Source organism: Choloepus didactylus, chromosome 6 (assembly GCF_015220235.1).
Source record: "Choloepus didactylus isolate mChoDid1 chromosome 6, mChoDid1.pri, whole genome shotgun sequence".
NCBI lineage: Eukaryota > Metazoa > Chordata > Mammalia > Pilosa > Megalonychidae > Choloepus > Choloepus didactylus.
The window spans coordinates 87,656,855-87,679,271 of NC_051312.1; the positions used below are offsets into that span (position 1 = coordinate 87,656,855).

General features: G+C 38.0%; 1 protein-coding gene across 1 annotated transcript in view; it reads left to right on the forward strand.

Annotated features, from left to right (window-relative positions):
* The first annotated feature begins 20,108 nt into the window (after positions 1-20,108).
* MRPL48 (mitochondrial ribosomal protein L48) overlaps positions 20,109-22,417 on the forward strand; it is a 103,621-nt gene continuing 101,312 nt past the window's right edge. Inside the window, exon 1 of the mRNA XM_037840602.1 lies at positions 20,109-20,234. Within this exon, the coding sequence (XP_037696530.1) occupies positions 20,214-20,234 (21 nt within the window). The 5' untranslated portion in view covers positions 20,109-20,213. The remainder of the gene's footprint in view (positions 20,235-22,417) is intronic.

Sequence of the window (22,417 nt, forward strand, 5' to 3'; positions counted from 1 at the left end):
TTAATACATTTATACTTCATTCCTTACCATTTCTAATGAAGAAGATGCCCAGAACATATCTAGTAACTAAAAATTGGGGGTGATGGGAGATGACAGCTTTGGCAATTCCAAATTCAAAGTAGCCAGAGTAGCTTTCTTTGATCTAATTTGCTTGTGATTGTGTCAAGGAATCTACCACACAGAAATTGTAATTTAATTATAGCTTATCTGTACACCCTAAGAGACACAAAGCTTCTTGAGGGAGGATTGAGATTTTATTATTCCTAGTGGCATACACTACTGGTTACGTACCCAACAATGCATATATACAATACACATAATTCCACAATACAAACTGGAAATGACAGTTACTTTTCCAGCTTCCCTTCAGTCAAGATATAGGCACATGACTCCATCTGAGCCAGTGGGAGTCAAAGGAAATCTGCTTCTGAGATAAATTTTCTTCCCTGATGAAAAGGATATATAAGAAAAAGCCTCCATTTTTCTGCCACTGAATGTGATTGTGTGAAGACAAGATATCTAGAGCTGACAGCCATCTTGAGGACATTAATACATAATCCAGTGGGGAAAAGCCAACATGTTAATGATGGCTAAACAGAAAGCTAAAAAGCCTCACTGAACCTTTGTATCAGTCATGGAACTGGCCTATCTCTGAATTTTTTAGTGCAGTTATAAGTGCTTTTACATTTAATAATGTCATTATAATATAAATGTCTTTGAATTTGTTTGTCATTGTTACTTGCAGCTGAAAGCATCCAACATTCTCATCTTCAGATCCCTTAAAACACGTTGCACAATTCCTTGAACATTAGGCACTCAATATTGTGTGTGTGTGTGTATTGTAGTAGTGGTTATCAAACTTGAACTGCCTCATTCTGTTTACTACTCCCTAAAAGGGATTTATTACTCTTGGAGAGGAAGGAAATCAATAGAATTGAAAAAGCTGTCCAGGTAAAAGGACTGAAATCACAGTTCTCATATTTGCAACAAATAGGTCTGGCCAGAATTCAAATTCCATCAAATATGAAGGCCTTTTAATCTACTCTGCAGGATATTATAATCACTGCTACTAAAAATAATGGTGGGTCAATATACAAAGCATAAAAATGACAAATGCCCAATAATCCAAGGTGACCAATTAAATAAGCACATCAACACAAGGTAGGTCCAAGCAGGTGGCATTATTACACAATCACAAGAAAATAAAGGGAGTGGATCCTTATGTGAAAACCTGTTTTCCAAAACTGACCTACAAGGATGTAGCATGGCAGAAGTATAAAGATTATTCAGCCAAGGTGGAAGACAAAGTGGTAGAACTTCAAAGGAATACTCCTTCCTGTTGTTACAGCAAATTTGTCAGAATATATTTTTGCTACAGATTGAACTACAATGTCTATTTTTGATAATTCCATTTTGTTCTGTTCATGTGAATCATGGTCCCTCCTATGAATAATGTGATTTCTCAGAATATACAGGTGGGGTGTTACTTCCAGGCTTTGAAATTGCAGTGGGGGAAGAAATTGCTTCTTTTTATGCTAGTTCAGAATGTGTGATACCTGACACATTGCTGGAGCTGTCCTCTCTCCATAATCTATCCCCCGCAAATAATAAAGTCTCCTCTAAGATGTACAGAAGAATGAATCCCTTCACCTGCTACTAAGAGATAATCACACCCAGAGTAGAAAAGAACAACTGCTTCTACTGCTGTTTATATAAAGATAGAACATCTTAGGACAGAAAAGTGAGACCAACAGTGTTTGCACTGAAATACCAACAAACTGTGCAGCCAAATTGTAACTTCCCTAAGATGCCAAGAGAAGCTGTCTTTTTGTGAACATTTCTTCAGATGTTTGAATAGCACAAAGTGACTAGAACCTTACTTGACATAAAAATCAAAATCTACAAAAGTCATTACAACAGTTGTACCTCAAAATATCTAGTGAGATGACAAGTCCCAGGATCAAGAGCTTTAGAATACAATTATCATGGGGAAAAAACTGAACAAACTCCCTGTTTTAGGATGATGGGTTAAAGATGTTTTTGCCTTCTTGCTTTTCTAAAATCATTGGAAAACAAGAATAAAACAGGAATGCAAACTCTGGCTTTGACATCTGTAACCCAGAACCATTATATATTAAAATGGGAAACAAAGATAGAGTTATAGCAGTGATAACTGACCAAACAGAACATAGAAAGCACTTACTGCAGGGGAAAGTAACAAAAATCAAGCCAATTAGCCAAACAGAACTCCAGAAAGTCTCAGGAATGTGAAACACCAGGTACCACACAGGTTGGGGATAAAGCACCAAAAACAAGAGAATTTTTTGAAAGTCTTTATAAACAGCAATTGCAGATTCCTCCATATGGAAAAATTGAACACAAGAGGCTCAAGGCTCAGAAAACCAGGCACAGAAGAACATGAGAGTGAGGTGCTGGCAGACAAGGGGTTCTCTCTCCCCAACCAGTTTCCATAATGTTGGCAGCCAGCCCTCTATGCCCCAAAAAAGTGACTAAAAGAGCTTTCCCTAGATAAACTGAAACATCCAAGAGAAAAGAGCTATAACTTCTAAATATAGAGATACTTTAATTAAATAGCCAGTTTGCCACCAAATGATCCCCTAATGAACCTCTCTAATTAATTATCCTGGCCCACTCACACTGAGCTTCAATTAGTTTGGTGCCTATTCTTAGATAAGAACAAATTGTAAAGATTTGCCATTTATTTGAGAAAAGCCTCCAATATGAAATAAAATAAAACAGAAAAAAATTTGGAAGGTCTTTTTGATAAGAGGCAAGATATTGCACATATGAAGCAAGGGCAAGATTTTTTTTTTTTTTTTTTTTTAAGAGAAGTTATAGGTTTATACAACAATCATGTATAAAATACAGGATTCCTATCAAGATCTTATATTTTAAACAGGAACATAGGAACAAAAATAAGCTTTCTTGGAAATTAACATTATGATAACCAAAGTTTAAAAATAAAATAGAACAATGGGAAGATAACATTAGGAAATATCCTAGAAAGTACAACAAAAAGGTAAGAGATGGACAATGGAGGAGAAAAGATAACTTGAATATTAATCCAGGAGCTCCAGCATAAAAATAATAGAAATTACAAGAGAAACAACAAAGAAAACTTTAAAGAAAATTATAAAATAAATAAATAAATTCCCCACACCTGAGGGAAATCAGTGTCCAGACTGAAAGGGTACTCCAGATTGAAAGGGTACACCAGATTCCCAGCACAAATAACTGAAAGAAAAATAAGTAAATAAAGAAATAAAGACCAACATTAAGTTTTATCATCATGAAATTCTGCAATCTCAGAGACAAAAGATCTTAAGGCTTCCAGAAATTAAAAACAGAACACATTGTAAGAACTGGAAACCAGAATGGAAAACGGAAGACAATGAAACAACACCTTCTCAGTGAAAAGGATTTTCAAACTAGAATTCTATTCCCAGAGAAACTATTATTTAAAAGTGTGGGCAGGCTAAAAATATTTCCAGATATGCAGGTCTTGAAAATTTACCTACAATGTGCCCTTTTATCAAAAAGCTATTGGAGGAGCTAAACAAATTGCTAAACCAAAGAAAAGGAAGTTATAGATCAAGGAATAGTGGTTTCTATATAGAAAAGGAGTAAAAGGAGTTCCCAAGAAAAGCAAAGAAAAGTCACAGGGTACAAAAGTCATCTGTACAGTAGGCCTAGAAAGTAACCAGTCCAGAAAGGAGCAGAAGGATGAAAGTTAAATTTGACCATGTAGAAAAGTGAATTGCAAGAATGACTACTGAAGAGTGAAAGACAACTTATCAACCAATAAAATAAAAAAAAAACTAGACAAATAGAAATAATATTCTAGCACTATTCAACTTTTTTAAATTATGTATGTCTATTACTTTTATTAAGTAAAATACTTTTTTAAAATACTGAAAAGCCTCATGCCAGGCCAAAACAATAGTTCCCACTTTACGACTCCTCTAATCCTTATAGTTTGTGCCAGTCCCTCACTGAACACTAATCATATGCTACCTTCTATTGTTATTGAACTTCTTTCAGAAAACTAAACATTTATTGAGTGGCTATGAAGCACTTTATTTTATTTACACTTCATATCAATGATACAGGGCAGGTAGTATTATCCTCATTTAATGATAAGGAAAAAGAGATTCAGCCATAGAGCTTGTAAGAGATGGGAATTAATTCAGGAAATTTAATTCCATCCCTGATCTTTTCTTCATCCTTATCCTCCATTTCTAAGCAGTCACCAATCCCTGTGAAAGCTATCTCGTAACATCTCTCTGTTTAATTTCCTTTATCTTCACCATTACCACTATTAGGGTAATATGAATAAATCTAGGCCTTCATGGTCCTCTCATGGGCTCATCTCAGCATGGCTCCACAGCCAAAAGAAATATAAAAATGTCATTCTTTTCACTCCACAGTGTTTCCTCAATGGAGAATCTCATTACACCTGCATCAGAATCAATCTGTGGAACTTGCCAAAAAAAATAGATCATGGAGCCCCAAACTGAACCCACTAAATCAAAATCTCTGAGGGTAGTTTCACAAATGAATTGTTATGTATCATAAAGTTTGAGAATCGCCCTATTTTTCTACACTTCCTCTGTGTTCTACTTTGTTATTTAGATTAGAAGCTAGTCAAGGCAGGGTCATGCCTTATGCATATAATGTACCTCCAGTGTGGGAAACTGAGTCTTCCATGCTGCCTGAGTGGTATCTAGGGTGGTGGCTTGGAACGCTAAGCCACAGGCCTGCATGGAACACCGCGCAGGCCCGCCCTGTAAAGATATGTGTCTTGTGACTATGATGACAACGTTTACCATTGTCCTAAACCTTGATTGTTCCTTCTGATATGCAACAGGATGTAAACATAGGTATCTGGTGGGCTCTCCCGTGCCTGAGGACATTTAGCATATACTCCCTGATCTTCTGAAATAAATAACTGGAGCAAAGGTGCATTATCGTCCACTTAGCATGAGAGGCAATGGGCCCCCTGCTCCCTTAATTCTTAACTTTGTGTTTGTGTCTCATTCCTGCGCCGCCCTGTCAGCAACACTCCAGTGTCTGAGAGGTATTCCATGCTCAGAAACACATGCTAAGGAAAAAAAAAAAGAAATATATGCTAAGAATTGGATACTGAAAATGTGTGCATGGAACTATGCATAAAATAAGTTAAGCAAATACCATTTTCATTCATTCATTTCATTTTGTTGTTGTTGTTGTTGTTAGTTGCTAGGGTACTAGAATAGCCAGAAGGAAAGAACTGAAATGATGGAACTATAACCCATAGCATTCTTTTGAAATTTGCTCTATAGCTACTTGTTAAATTGTAATTTGAAAGTTATTACCTTTTTGCATATATGTTATATTTTACAATCAGGAAATAACTGAAACTGTGGAACTGTAACACATAACATTCACATAAATTTTCTCTCTAACTACCTTTAAACTGTACTTGGAAAGTTATCACTTCTATGTATATATGTTATATCCCACAATAAAAAATGTGATTAAAAAAAGTAAACATGCATTATAATAACTGCAAATGTTTAAATAAACTGTCAAAACTAAAAAAAAAAAACCTCTATTTAACTTATATAATCTGCTAAAACTATGTTATCATCTATAGACTGCAGAGATAATGTATATATTTCATATTTCATCTACCACCTTGAAAACTTAATAAGATATGAATGAATCTTAAGTCCCTCCTCCAAGAACAACAGGATTTATCTCCTAATTTGATGAGTTTTCAGTTTGCATTTTAGTATTACAGCTAAAGCCAAAGAGAAGAACCACTGCTGATGACAAATATTTTTACTACTATAACTTATCAGTCTGAAGCTCAGGGCAGACTGAGCAGGAGATAGAGATTTGGGAGTCATTGGGTGTCAGTCATAGCCATAAGCATGAATGTGATCAACTAAGTAGACTGTAGACAGAGAAGGCCAGGTCAGAACCCAAAGGAACAACAATATTTAAAGTCAGGCAGAGAAAGTTATCAGTGAAGAGATAGCAGAAAATTAGGAGGAAAGCCAAGGGGAGAGAAAGTTTGAAAAGGAAAAATGTGGTCAGCAGTGTCAAATGCATAAGAGCAGTTAAGTAAATTGAGGACTTAAAAAGTGCCCATTGAATTTGTTATCAAAAGATCACAGATAAGTGACCGCAAATGGGCACCAGGATCTTTTGTGGGTGTCAGAAATGTTCTAAAATTGGGTAGTGATGATGATTGCACAACTCTGTAAATTTACCAAAAATCACTGAATTGTATACTTGAAATGAGTGACTTTTATGGTACATAAATTATACCTCAAATAAAGATGTTAAAAAGCATCCTTGGTGGCTCAAGCAGAGAAGCTTCAATAGAGTGATGAGAATAGAAGCCAGAATTAGGCTTAGGAGTAAGTAAGGATGAAGAAATGGAGGCAAGAGGTGGAGAATTTCATTTAATGAAAAGAAAGAAAAAGAGTAGTACCTACAGAGGAATTCAAAATCAGGACAGGGAAGAATATGGTGAGTTTAGTTTTAAACATATTCCATTTGGATTAAAAAGCCAAATAGAAGTAGGTAATTATCACTTCTTGTTTTAGATGTGAGAATTGAAGCAGATTGCTTAGTTCAAGGATCCATAATAGGTGGACGTTGGAGAGAAGTTGGAAAGAGAGCACCACACAGCAGATAAGATCCCCTTTTCAATCTCTAGGAAAACTCCATTTCCAGAATTACTGAGCCCAGAGAATATCCACAGGACTTCTTAATCCCTGTCAGTTTCAAGGCATATAAACATCAACTGATTATTCAATATATATAATGAAAACTCTCTCTCCACTTTTTCCTATTCCAGTTCTTCATCATCAGAAGTCTTTCCTAATGTTTAACCCAGATCTCTCCTTTCATAACTCAGTCTTTTAAAAAAACTCATTTAAGGAAAATGTTGTATGCTTTTGTGCTTTCTGTTTCTAGTGTTTACAAAATTACCAGCTGTCCTCCAAAAATACTGGACCATATCTCTAACCTCTTTAGCCTCCATTTCCCCATAAAGGTTAAATTAAATGATGTCTGTAAAGCACTTAGCACAATGCTTGTACATAGAAAGAACTTAATAAATACTTCCTATTATTCAGAGGGGGAGAGGTTATGGGAAAAAAAATGTTTCTGTGGGATAACACCCTTTTCCCCTTTGTAATATCATCCCTTTTACATTATTTGATAGAAAACTTAAATTAGTATCTGAACTACTAGCCCATTTTATTTGTAAACTTAGGAATTAGAGAATGAAATTACTTACATTACAGATTCATCAATGGGATCACAGGGTTTCTTTAAGTATCATCTTCTCAAGTGTTTAAGGATCATTAAATTCCATTAAATTCCTAACAGAGGGCAAAATCAAAAGTGCAAATATAGCAAACCAGTACTGATTAGATATCAATCACAAATTAAGATAAAACAAATTTGAAATTATAATGAAAAAGGAACATTTAAGTGTCTCATTTTCTAATTTTTCACTTTACCTTAGAGAATTAAAATATTAAATAGTTCTGTCCAATACCAGATATCAATGCTTTGTTAGCAATGACCAGGCAGAAGCCATGCTGATTCCAAAGCAGAGCCTTATTACAGAGGAAGGTCTCCCTTATTCTTACAAATACAGAGGCCTGGACAAGTACTCAAAATTCAAAGGAAAAAAAATACACCAAGATTGATAGTCATCCTTATGTAGTAAATATTATAACTGTAGTTTTTATTTGCTTATTTATAATTTCAGTATCCTGCCATTATCTTCCAATAATTTTAAATTCCTTGAGGACATAAATTTCACCTTCAGTCTGACTTCACGGTCTAGCCCAATGTTTTACCCTAGTGGTGTTCAATAAACAGATATTAAATTGAAATAATGAATGAATAATATTGACATATTATAGGTTGGGTTTACAGTTAAAATATGAGATGCCCAGTTTAATTTGAATTCCAAATTTTAAATTCAAATTAAACTGGGCAGCCTTATTTTTATTTGTTAAATCTGGCAAACCTAAATGTGAATAACATTTAGTTAATAAGAAATCAGATCTTGCAGCCCTACAGACTGGCCAAGAACACCTCTTTAGGGGAACTGCCCTAACTTTAAAAAGACTTGAGGTATAAGGGGTCCCACATGCTCAACAGAGAATTTCCTACATTGTTGGATATGAACTAGAAAGTATGCTGTACTAGAATGGTCTGGCTTCTATAGGGAAGATAAAGTAAAATACCATAATTATTTGTAAAAACCTAAAGAGGAGCAAAAGAAATAATCATTATGCCCTTTTTTATGTTTTTGAAATGAGATATGCTCTGCAGACACAAAAATCATATTTTTGCACACTTTTCTTTCTGGTTTGTTTATTTTTAAAGCCAAATCTGATAGGAAGACTGGCTCAGAGGTGGGAGACTTGGTGGAAATATTTGAAAGAGATATTAAAATTGGCAAATTCTCTGCTTATAAAATTAAATGCTGAGTGAACGGAGTTTTCACAACTTTTATTTTGGGCAGAAATTTTTTTTTTTTTTAAATTTCCAAGAGTGAAGGCTTTCATATTCTTTTTTAAAGTACAGCAGACTATGGGAATGAATACCACTACCACTACATACTCCTTTTAGGATAGAGTCTAAGACTCCTTTCCTGCTATCCCTGTGATTTCTAATTTACTGTTCTCAATCCCAAACATTATAGTCTTAAAAGAAAAAAAAAAGGATGTTATTTTTAAATGTCCAGAAATGAATGTGAGGCAACATTGGCATTACATATACATCACATTCATCTTGACTTTGATATATGGTAGAAAAGCTAGCCTTGATCAGGTCTAACAGCGTAACATGTAAATCTCGGAGAAATTCCAGGTATTTACCAATTAATGGATAAAATAAGAATAAAGACCCTTATAGGACTCTTGCATTTAGCAAGTTCTCTAAATATTTGTTGAATGAAATGATTTTAATCTTCAGACTGTCCCCATAAAAGGGGGGGGGGGCTTTTCATTAATGTACACTGGTAAAAAAAAAAAAAGCGAAATTGACAATTTGTCCCTTGGATTCTGACAGGGAGCCTCTCAAGTAACTTGGCCAGGAAAAATTTAGATTTCTAAAATCTTAGCCTCCTAGGCCATGAATTCAAGGGGCATTCTCTCTTAAGTTTTATGTCCTGAAGTAAGGCAGGATCCTGCTTATTTTCGTTACCAAAGACAGGAACTTTTGCATGTTTAATAGTGACCCAAACGTTATTCAATCGGAATTGTCTACTGTTCTACTAATTTTAACTACTGTATACGTTACAACCTTTTCTTTATTCTGGGAGCAAAGTTGTTCTGAAGGTTCTTCTCTCTTACGTTGTTTTATTCAAACAATAAATTATATGATTACCCTGTCTCTAAGGATCACTGATTTTCAGTGGTTCTGAGATCTCAACCTCGGGTATAAGGACCTTGGAAAGGTTTTGTGAAGACATCACCGCTGGAAAAGTAAACTCCACCGGCCTCCAGGGATCAGGAAGCAGTCCAGGAAACGTGTGTGCTTCACACAAACCTCCTTTTCCCAAGTGAGAATCATTTTAGTGGCAAACCACCTCTTTCCTTCGGGCCCCAAGAGTCGGTGAAACCAGTGGAATGCAGCCAGCAGCAGCAGTGAGAGGGAAGAGCCGCACCCTCCCCGCCAGGCCACACTCAGCATGGCCGCTCCTGTGGAAGCGGGAGGAGGGAACACCCCACCTCTTGCAGGCCCGGGAGGAGACTGGTCCTGAAAGCCAAACGAACATCGGCGGACCAATGGGGAAAGGCAAAGGGCGGGGACTAGCGGGAGGCGTCGGCCGAGCGCAGTGGGGGAGGCTTCTGCTAGGCGGCCCTTGCTGGCGCTTTGCGGCTGCCACGTTATTCCCGGTCTTTGCGGCTGGATTTTGCCCCGTGAGGTGCCACGTCAGCGCTTCCGGTTTGAACTCCAGCTGAGCTGATTAGTCCCCGTCTTATCCAGTGCTTGTCCCTCCCCTCCACAGCCAGCCCTAGTCAAAGGACAGCTGGCCGCTCCCTGTCCTTTGAGATGACTCATCCCTAACATCCATCCAAACTCCGAGGTGAATTGGCGGCGGGTGTGACTTGACGCGTTTGAACTTAAAACATTTTTTTTCTGATTATAAAAAATACGTGCATATTTTAGAAAATTGGGAAAATTAAGAAAAACGTAATGGAAATACAAATGATTTATTGTCCCCAAAACCAGAAACAATCATGATTAGACATTTTTCCTTTTTTTTTTTCTGTATATATACAATTTAACATAACTGGGACAATGCTGTATGAAGTTACCTACTGCTTGTTACTAATAAACATTTTCCTTTGTTATTTTACTTGTACGCATAATATAAAGTATTCAGTGGATGGATGTGCCATAATTTTCATTTTATTTCCCTAGAGATCATTTAAACTCTGAGGTGGGGTGGGTAGGGAAGGAGTGATAGGTAAGAACTGGCTATTCTACAACTTTACCTTCCCTTTGTAAAGGTGTTCCACAAGAATTACAAGATTTTAGAGCCTTTATAATCTTAGGAGTCGAGAGTATTACAATCTCGAGAAACTCAGAATCATAACATCTTGGGGTGGTAGGGACCTCTGAAGAAATATGTCCAAATTTTCACCAAATGTAGGTGTATCTAAGGACCAAAGCCTTCTCAAAGGCTAGGTCCTTTACATTTATATTGTCACCTGTTCCTAGCTGTACTCAGTCTCTCTACTGTGTCAAAATAGCCCCTAGTAAGTCTTCACTGAATGGTCAAGAAGTTAGGACTTTCAGCCCAAACCTGCCTAGCAAGAAGCTTTTCTAGGTCTCTAACTGCTGTTCATCTTGCACTACAGTTTCTAATTAGGCAAATAAACAGGATTGGGAAGGGGTAGTTTTCCACAGATTTATTTAATTATTTGGTAGGGGAGAGAATAGGAAAATTCATTGGCTTCATAATGCTCATGGATAAACTGGCCCGAAAGTGGGTCTCCAACTAAAAGTTATCAAATGAGATAATGCTGAGTGGTAGTGGTTGAATGAAAAGAGCAGCAGGCTAGGAGACTGAAAACCTGGGTCCACTTGTCCAGTTGTGATGTTGTACACTTCAACTCTCAGAGCCTTAATTTCTTCATCTTGTGATAAGGATGAATCCTTCCTTACTTGCTTCATAAGACTGTGGTGTAGAATGACTGAGGATATATATGTGAAGGTGTTCTAGATAAAAGAGAAAGCCCTATATTACTGTTATCATTATTACTGGATGGCATAAAATTTTTTTTGACTTTTTTTAAATTAAATTCAGTTTTATTGAAATACATTCGCACAATATACAATCATCCATGGTATACAATCCACTGTCCACAGTATGATAACATAGTTATGCGTTCATCACCACAATCTATCTCTGAACATTTTCCTTACATCAGAAAGAACCAGAACAAGAATAAAAAATAAAAGTGAAAAAAGAACACCCAAATCATCCCCCCATCCCACCCCATTTGTCCTTTAGTTTTTATCTCCATTCCTCCACTCATCCATATACTAGATAAAGGGGGTGTGATCCACAAGGTCTTCACAGTCACACTGTCACCCCTTGTAATCTACATTATTATGTAATTGTCTTCAGGAGTCCTGACTGCTGGATTGGAGTTTGGTAGTTTCAGGTATTCTAGCTGTTCCAATACATTAAAGCCTAAGAGGTGTTATCTATATAGTGCATAAGAATGTCCACCAGAGTGACCTCTCGACTCCATTTGGAATCTCTCAGCCACTGAAACCATTTCATCTCATTTTGCATCCCCCTTTTGGTCAAGAAGATACTCTCAATCCCACGATGCCAGGTCCACATTCATCCCCGAGAATCATATTCTGCATTATGGCATAAAATTTTAAAACAGAAAGTTTTGAGACTTTTGAATAATTGGAGGAGCTGTGGCAAAAATCAGGTGGTGTAACAACTTCTATAAGCCTACATTGCTGAGTGCATAGGGGATTCCTTCACAAGGCCAGCGACTAGGTTCTGTGCAGCAGGCAGCATTGTCACCTCAAATGACTTCTGTTTTACTCTGAAGAATTATGCTTTTTTGGTTGTAAGGAACAGGGTTATTTCAAATTGTTTGGGGTGGAGGTTTATTGAGCTATCCATTTCAAGGATATGCATGCTGGAGAACCCTGAGATGCTGAACAGCCAGTTTTAGGAAGAGTTGGGATTCTGGAAGAGAGGGTAGTTCTGTATTCAAGAAGTTTCTAGGGCCACAATAAAGTCTGCCCTCTTCTTAACCAGACTTGAATAATAATATATGCACTTGGACTGAACCTTAGTTTCCTCAGCTGTAAAATGACAATAAAAACCATAGAACTGTTTTTAACTGGGCCAACTATGATGTATATCAGAATAATGAGATCCAAAGCTGTCAGAGATAGAAAGTCCTTAGGGTTTTATTTTTTTTTAACAACAGATAAAACGTGGTGGGTGCTCCAGTCATAGTGGAAGGCAGGAGTTTTGGAGGGTAGCCCCATCCACTTGACCTTTCCCTTGATCTTAGAGCTCCTGGAATATAGTCTCATTTTATAGATTTGGATTCTGAGGCCTAGAGAGGAGAAGCGACCTGCTCCAGGTCACATGGTGGGAAGCTGGGGCTCGAACCCAGATTTCCTGAATCCCAGTGTGAAATTCTTTCCTGGAACATAAGCTGCCTTCTAAATCACGGTAAGAGAATGTATAAAAGGCTGAAGAATAAAAGTACTAAGATCTCAAAGGATAAATGGGTAAAGAACACGAATAGGCAATTCCCAAAGGAAATACAATTGGATAACAAAGCACAGGGAAAAGGTTCAACCATGCTAACAATAAAAAATGAAAATGAAAACAACATACAAGTTTTAAACTACCAAATATGCAAATATTTTTGAAAACTTGGAAAGTTTTCAAAAATGTTAATATTCAATACTTATGAAGGTATAGTAAAACAGGAAACAGAAATCTACTGATAGCAATATGGCAAAATATATTGAGAGCCTTGAATATATCTAGAACTAATTCTACTTCATATGATAGCTATCATAAGAAAGTAATCTTTAAGATAAAAATTTAATATCTTTAATATAAAAAATAAACGATTTAGGGTTCAATAATACATCTTAATAAAATATTATGCAGTACAAGGTGATAATTACAACTAGGGAAAAGTTTATATCATAATATAATGGGAACAGAACTTCCTCTACAACTATATGCAGACTATATTAAAACTATTTCTAAAATACATGGAGAAAGAAGAAATATAGTGAAATGTTAACATACCAACTGTCTTTGGGTACTGTTGAGATTCTTTTGTTGTTTTCTTTTTGTTTTTACTTTTCGGTCTTCTCCAAGTGTGTCATAGTAAGTATGCCCACTTCTTATTTTTAAGAAAAGGCCCTCAGGGACTCTAACAGGAGTAGCTTATCATTGACAATCATCTTTATTTTGACTGGCAAACCTTGAGGCCGAAGGTCTTAGTATTCTCCTTCAAGTCCAATGTTCATCCACAAATATTTTCTAGTACCTAAAATGTGCAGAGCTGCAAAGATGCTGGGAGTTGAATTAGATAAGGATCCGAAAATCAAGGAGCATGGTCTGCTGGTCAAACACATCTGCAAATAACTGTAATACAAATGGTAAAGTCTATAAGAGAGGTGTTTGGTTTGTTAAAGCTGCTGGAAGGCAGTATACCAGAAATGGACTGGCTTTTAACAATGGGGATTTATTGGCTTACAAGATTACAGTTCTTAGGCCATGAAAAATGTCCAAATTAAGGCAACAACAGGATGATACCTTCTCTGAAGAACAGCTACCAGCAAGCTTGGGCTCCTCTGTCTGATAGCAAGGCACGTGGCAATGTCTGCTGGTTCTTCTCTTGCGGGTTTCACTGCTTCCTGCTTCTGGCGTCTGTGCCTTCCTCTCAGCTTCTCTGGGGCTTTTTCTGTGAGCTTTTATCCTCTTATAAAGGACTTCAGTTAAAGGATTAGGACCCACCTTGAATGAAGTGGGTCACATCTCAACTGAAATAACCTAAACAAAAGGTCCCACCCACAACAGGCGTATACCCATAGGGATGGATTAACCTAAGAACACACTTTTCTGGGGGTCCATAAAACCTCCAAACCATCACAAGAGGCATAGGAAAAATGCACTGAACAGAGTCATCAGAGTAACTGGCATGTGAATAAAAGTGGTTTGATGGTAATGTGGATAGATCGTGAGAGTTCTGAATGCTAGACTAGGGAATGTATTGTTAGATTGAAGGGCTGTAAGTAGCTATTGAGGTTTTGTTTTTCATCTTGTTTTGTTTTTTAAATCATGATCTCCATGATATTTGCTTTAGGAAGAGTGCTTTTGGAGATAAACTGGCACGGGAATAAGACTGAAGGTTGATAGACCAATTAGAAGATCAGCACAACACTTCAGATGAGAGATGAAGAAAGTGGACCTTGGACAGTTGATGTGGAGGTAAAGAGGAGGGAGCTAACTATTCTCTAGATAGTTAGAGATGAAGGTCAGGAACTCCTGTCTCATTAGATCAAGGAGGTATTATTATTTCTGGATAGTAATGTGTTTTTTAAAAATGTCCACGTGGTGATTTTGTAAATTCTGCCCTCGTGTATCCTAATCCTGGGCTGTCAGGAGAATCATAGTAGGAGTTATGAATGGTTTGCTATAATGTAATTATGGTTTTTCTTATTTCTGTTTTCCAATACATATATGACATCTGGGACTTGAGCAACAGCAACACAAAGGATTCTTTCTAGTCCATAAGAAAACTTTTCCTTATGTTCAATAATGATGTAAGCTACAAAAGGTGGTTTAGTTCAGACCAACCTTAAAGGAGTGGGAGAGGAAACAGTTTCTCAGATGTCTCCCAGTTTCCTTATGTTGGATATTCAGGGCAAGGCTGGGCTGGGCTGTACTGGACTGAGCACAGGTTCTGGGCTTCCAGAAAAAATTCCCATCTGAGTTGCATACGTAGCTGCCTGGTAGGTGGTTTTCTGCACACTCTCTTTTCGGGCTTCTATGATATCATTAATCACTTGAGCTTCCCTCTTGCAGCCTTTTTCATCATCCCTTTCACTCTCCAAGGTTAGGTAATCCCCAATTACTCATTGCAGCCTTGCACATGCAGAAAGACTCTTGGTAAAGCATAGGCTGGGGAGTCAGCACCATCTCTTTCTGACTTTTCTTAGGTAGACAGTTCTTTTCCAGCTCTGGCCTTTTGTCTCTTTTAAAAAATTTTTAGTATGATTTTCTTTATAACAAAACCATACCAACAAATAGAAGCTAAGTCCCACTGAAGCTAAATAGTTTTCAATTTGAAGTAACTTAAGCCATAAATTAGAGTTATTTGGCACCGTTGGGAAACTTTCTATAATAGGGGACTGCAGAATTATTAGTTTAAAGTAAGTTTAATCTGAGATCAAATATACTCTTCTAAAGGCCTCCCTTTATAGTCTTTTATTTCCTAAGGCTGTCTATCATGTGGTTATGCTGAGGACTGAGCACTTTTTTTTTCAAAGCTTTTAAAGAAGGCTGGCTTGTAAAAATAAAGCTAGAAAGGTAAAGTATCTCCATGCTTTTTTGTGGGTGCAAGAACTTGGAAAATTCTAAAATCCATGATTATATCTAGGAACTTTTTAACGTTCATTCATTCATTATTTCATTCAACATTTACTGGAGTCTCATTATGTCCTATGACCTGTATCAAATGCTGAGGATACAAAGAAAACTGAAGAATACTCCTTTAAAAATGTTCACAATCTAGTAGAGAAGATATGCAAGTGAACAAATGATTATTATACACTGTGTTTAGGGCATGAAAATTGGCTGTGGACATAGAAGAGACTACATCATTCCTGTGAAAGGGTTGGAAGAGGCATCATAGGAGAGGTAAGGTTTTTGAATTGTGTCTTGAGAGAGGAGTAGGAGTTTTCCAAGTGAATGAGTAAAGAAAGGTCATTTCAGTAGAAGGAATTTCAGGTGCAAAGGCAGGGAGGTAGCCAAAGTGTATCATGATTGGAGAACTACAATGATTTTATTTTGGATGAGGAGTAATATTTGTGTTGAAAAGGTTGGGAAATGATCATTGATAGGTAGGCAGAAGCTAGAGAGTGAAGGAGTTGGTATATCATATTCAGGAGTTTGGACTTTATCCTATAGGCTACTACTATACTAGCCACATGTGCTATTTAGATTTAAATTTAATCAACTAAAATTAAATTAGGTTCCTCAGGTATACTAGTCACATTTCAAGTGCTCAACAGCCACATGTGGCTAGTAGCTACCCTAATGGTGATGCAGATACAGAACATTTACATAATTGCAGAAAGTTCTGTTGAATAGAACATAAAGTTAGATTCTCTCAGAAATGAACTTTAAACAGATTGGAATTTTAAACAAGTTTCTTTTATCAGGAACAAACTGCATTTTACACATAAAATACCTTCTTTGAAGGGGCTCTGGTGGATGGCACGTCAGTTACAAAGGTATATTAGTGTAGTTTTGTAAAGAGGATCCTTCTCCAGTGCTTGGGGTTTCTAACAGCAAAATCCCAAAATTGAGAAGAGGTTGAAATTAAGGTGTCAAAAAGTCATTGAGGCATATATAAAGCAGCAGTATACTTAAATTAGAAGGTCTAAAAGAAAGAGAATGGGATATCAGTTTGGGGGCAGTGAGGATCTGAGGGGCAATGTGCCAGTTTGAATATATTATGTCCCCCCAAATGCCATTATCTTTGATGTAATCTTGTGTGGGCGGACCTATCAGTGTTAATTAGATTGGAATTCTTTGAGTGTTTCCATGGACATGCACCCCACCCAACTGTAGGTGATAACTCTGATGAGATAATTTCCATGGCGGCATGGTCCCCCCATTCAGGGTGGGCCTTGATCAGTGGAGCAATATAAATGAGCTGACAAACAAAGAACTCAGTGCAGCTGTGAGTGATGTTTTGAAGCGGCGCTACAGCCAAGAGGGAGACTTGGAAGAAAGCACAGGAGCTGCAGATGAGAGACAGTTTCAAGACCGCTGTTGAAAGCAGACTCTTGCTCCAGAGAAGCTGAGAGAGGACAAATATCCCAAGTGCAACTAAGAGTGACATTTTTGAGAAACTGCAGCCTAGAGAGGAACGTTCTGGGAGAAAGCCATTTTGAAACCAGAACTTTGGAGCAGATGCCAGCCACGTGCCTTCCCAGCTAACAGAGGTTTTCCGGACGCCATTGGCCATCCTCCAGTGAAAGTACCCCATTGTTGATGCGTTACCTTGGACGCTTTATGGCCTTAAGACTGTAACTGTGTAACCAGATAAACCCCCTTTTATAAAAGCCAATCCATTTCTGGTGTTTTGCATTCTGGCAGCATTAGCAAACTAGAACAGGCAGGGAAGATTAAAAATAAGCTGTGAATGTAGTCTATTCCACTCACCATGACCAAGATTAAAAAAGAAGCAAACAAAAAATGAGGAACTAAATTAAGCAGGAAGAAAAAACTAATACCTTACTCTTCTGGCTGGTCTCCCTGGCTCCATCCTTTATCATTCGATTCCTCACTAGCTCCTGACTGATCAAAGCCTCCCAAATCCTTTGGCCTGGAAATTAACTATTTGAGTCTATCCTGCCTCTACAGTCTCTCCTCTCACCAGTTTTCTCTCTATAATTTAAATTTCAGCCAAACCTGAAGTCACCCAAACATTCAACCCACTCTCACTTTTTAAAAACTTCATAGTGAGTGTCATGCAGGATTGGCTCTGAGTTCTGTTTGGCTCCAAAGCCCATAATCCATGCATGTTCTCCCACCCCTAAGCCATGTATACAGATGTGACAAGAAATGTAGAGGGGGTTCTAGGTAGGCAAAAAAGGAAAAAGAAGAGGAAGCTTTTGGTTCAGTTCAGCAGATGCATATAATCATGGGCCGGGCTCTGGGCTAGATGCTGGGGATATAAAAATGAATAAGGCACATCCTTGAATTTGGGGAGTTCACAGTCTATAGAAGGCTGAATCAAGAAGACAGGATCCTTGGTTCCTGATTGGTGGCTTGTGTTGCGCTATCTTGGTTCTGCCAAAGAAGTCTTATTTTTATAGGCTGGAGTCAAAATAAGTCATAGAATCTACAGAATGATGAATTTGCAAATATTTCTGGTCACATCTATATGGAAGTGTCCTTCTGGGAAGCTCAGTAAGCTTACATTCTTTTATAACATATGACATCATCATCAGAGCTTGGCAACAGTATCCATCCTGATATATTCATGGATATTGCTAATGTGTTTTTCTATCCATTTATACTGATTTCATCTTCCTTTTGGGGTCATAGATTCCCAACCTTTTAAAGTACTTTAGTTGTCTTGGGAACCCTCGTACCTTTACATAAAGAACTACCTGTCTGCTTCTTTCTTCTTCTCTTCTTCCTCCTTCCCCTCTCCTAGAACAGATTAACAATGCAAAGATAGATTCCTATCTTACCAGACTGCATTTACCTGGCCTAGATAAGGAAAGAAACAGCCTCTGCCCTAGCCAATATGCTCTTTTGAAACCTATAATTGCAGTCCTATGGAGCAAAAGGAGTACAGGCACTGTAATCAGACTGCTCATCACTTACTGTGCAACCTAATGTCAATAGGTAAGCTTTTCATGCCTCTGTTCCTCATTTATGAAATCTTGCAGTGATCATCAGCTTCATGGGATTATTGGGAGAATTGAATGAACTCGTATACCTGAAAACACTTGACAGATGTTTGCTTTTTTTTCTCCTATTTAAAAATTTGCTTCTAAAATCCCAATAGCTTTCAGATACCCTTGTGGCAATAACTAGTTGTTGTGGTGGAGGAGGTGTGACACCTTGTCTCTTCAGATGGTCTCTTAGCAACTTGGCCCCAACTGGGAGAAAGGGCTACCTATGGGGGAAACAGATTTTACCTGCATAGCTCTTTGCAGCCCCTTGGAAGGTCATGATAGGAAGGACTGATTAAAACATTAGGACAAGGGATTTTGGAGTTGTGGCTTGTGATTACAAAGCAGACTCCCTATCATTGAAGCCCCATTAATACTGACTGGTTTCTACACCTTTTCCTTGCCAAAAGCAGTAGTAATAATGACAACAGTAGCAGCAGCAACAATAAAAATATCTGCATATTTGTTATTTCAGTTGATGCTGGCTTTATGTGTCCATGTACTTCCTTCATACACAGAGCTTGTGTGGATATTACTGCAACTAGAATTCCACATTACTTTATAACAGCCTGTTTATGACTTTGCTTCCCCACTAATCTCCATGAGCCACTGAAGGACAAGGACCATGTCATATTCATCTCTGTGTTCTCAGAGTTCAACTAAGGGACTAGCACAAAGTAGTGCTAAGTAAATGTTTGGTGTGTAAAGTAAGTAAATGAATGTGTGTCGTCACATTATCATCTCATGTAAGGTTTGTGTCAGAGGGAAAAACACTTTGCAATAAGAGACTGAGTTTGAAACTCAGTTCTGCCTCAGTCGATTGACCTCAGACAAGCCCTTGATTCCTCAACGTCCATATCTGTAAAATCGAGTGATGATAACTCACTAACAGGGTTGTCATGGGGAATAAATTAAATGATTCAAAGAGTATAATGCATTGCACATAGTGGTCACTCAGTAATAGGTAGTTGCTATCAATTATTATGAGGCAATTGGATGTCAGAAAGGTTCACTTTGGATCAATCCTTTTAAGTCGAGATTAGAAGTCAAATCTCCACATCCTGTGCTAGACGATGGAATAAATTAATCAGCCAGGTTCTCAGTCCTTGAGGAATTCACAGTCAAATATTGGGAAGAGATAGTAACAAATAATAAGTGGTATGATAAATTAAATAGTAGAGTTGTGTGCAAAATACAGGACAACACAGGATACAGCAATTAATTCTGTCTGGAGAAACAGCAGTGTGATTTGTTTGGGGGAAGCCTAGGCGGCTTCTAGGCTCAAAACCTGCCGGAACCAAGGTGCTGCGGGAATTGAGTGAGGCCGGGTCGGATACTGTTAATGGACCTGATGGGGCTGTTCCGTCACTGTTTTCAGCCGCCAGTGTTTCCGACGACCAAGGATCGCGGCACTGAGGCCGATCTTTGGCTTGCACAATTATAGGCTGCAGCTGCAGAGGATGAGCGGTGCCTTGGGAAAGGTAACGCAGGTTCCACGTACACAGGACGTAGGTGGAGTGGGGAGGGGAGAGCTGGGAGGTTTCAGCGCGGGTATCGTTGCCTCCTCCGGCATCCGGGTATGAGGCACCAGCGAGAACAAGGCTCTTCCCGGCAGTCCTTGAGGCACCTCGCAGTCAGAGGCGTTGCGCTTTCTCGTTTTCGGTTTAGTGGGCAGCGCTGACCCCCGCCATGCTATCTGCAGTCGCCACGCTCGCTACTCAGCGGCCTGGAGAGAGTATAGGCCATTGGGAATCACGTTAGGATCCGGTCTCCCATCAATTGTATGATCTTGTGCGGGTCATTTTATTTTCGTGTTAAATCATCAACTTCTAGAATTTTTTCTAATAATACCATTTTCACTTGCTGAACTGTTTGGGATGTGAGGCTATCCGGCGATAAGGGAACGGCAATAAGAAATTACATTTTTAACTTCCGAAATCTTATTTCATTGTAATAAAACTGTATGCATCACCATAAATGCATTCTTTGGCTTCCCCCAGCCCCTTTATGTAGCAGGATTAACAGATTATAATTGTGCTCTTTCAATTATGTCATTGCTGCTTCAGTTAATGGCTCATTTTGGCAGTTTATAAAAAAATTTATTTTACGCATTAATTGTAGAGACTCTCTCCATAAAGCATAAATCAGCATGCTGCTCATGGATCTGCTGACCTTGGGTCAGCGCGTGACTGTCTCTAGGTTTGAATTTCCATAAAAGCCCAAGCTTCACTTCATCTCTTACGAAATGATTCAGTGTTGTTCATCATAGCCAATTTGTGAGAATTTGGCCAGATCTGGTGGAAAGGTAATACAAAACAAAAAATAAATGAGAAAGTTTCAAAATTCTACTGTTAAAGATGGTCAGATTGGTGACTACACTCTCCTGTTTGCCTTGGTTTCTGAGGAATGCTGGAAATGAGTGCAGGTCTACTGGTGTGTACTCCTTTAGCTTTTGTTCACCTGAGAATGTTAATCTCTCCCTCATTTTTGAAAGAGAGTCTCGCCTAGTTGGCAGTTGTTTTCTTTCAACACTGTAAGTATTGCAGTCCACTGACTTCTTGCCTCCATGGTTTGGGATGAGAAACTGGCATTCAATCTAATTGTGACTCCCTTGTACATATACGTTGCTTTTCTCTTGCATCTTTCAGGACTCTCTCCTTGTCTTTTGCATTTGATTATGTAATCAGTATATGATGGTGTATGTTTTCTTTGTGTTTATCCTGTTTGGTGTTCTCTGTGCTTCTTGGATGTGCACATTCATGTCTTTTGCTAAGTTTGGGAAGTTCTCTGTCATTATTTCTTTGACTATTCCTTCTGCCCCTTTTTCTCTTTCTTCTTCTGGGACTCCCATAATGCATTTATTCCTGTGTTTGATGGTAGACAATAGCTATCTTAGGCTATTTTCATTTTTAATATTTTTTTTTGGTTCCTCAGCCTGACATCGTTTCAAGTGTTTGTCTTCAGGTGCACTGATTCTTTCTTCTGCCAGCTTCAATCTGCTCTTGAAACCCTTCTGAGCATTTTTCATTTCAATTATCATGGTCTTCAACTCCAGTAGTTCTGTTTGGTTCCTCCTTAAAACTTCTGTCTCTTTATTTTTATTTAGACTCTCATATTGTTCATTCATTGTTTTCCTTATATCCTTGAGTTCTTTCTCTGTACTTTCCTTCATCTCCTTGAACATTTTTAAGATCGTTTTTAAAGGCTTTGTTCATTATGTTCACATTCTTGACTTGTTCGTTGGTGTTTTCTGTATTTTCATCTTTCTTTGGATCAGCCATCATTTCCTGTTTCTTTGTCTTGTATGCTTTTGTTTCACACTGTACCTTTTAATATTTTTAAATGTTAACTCTGAAATTTATTTGTGAGGATGTCTGTTTCCTGGTTTTGTAACCAGCTGGTGATAAGATAGAGATTTTCTTGAGCTTCAGCCCTCATATCAGGAGGGTCTGCCCAAGGCGAATGAATGTAGTGTGCAGGGTTTTCCTTGTCTTTCTGGGCCTCTGTCTCGTCCTGGACTTTTTGCTTGTTAGTTGTTTTGGAGTTCTCCTGTTTACGGGAGTTTAGTTGTCTCCTCTGTTTTCCAGGATACAGACCTCCATCTCCTGGCTATTTGAAGCCAGCAGGCCTTTGTCCCAAACCGTCCAACTCTATAGATGTTTAT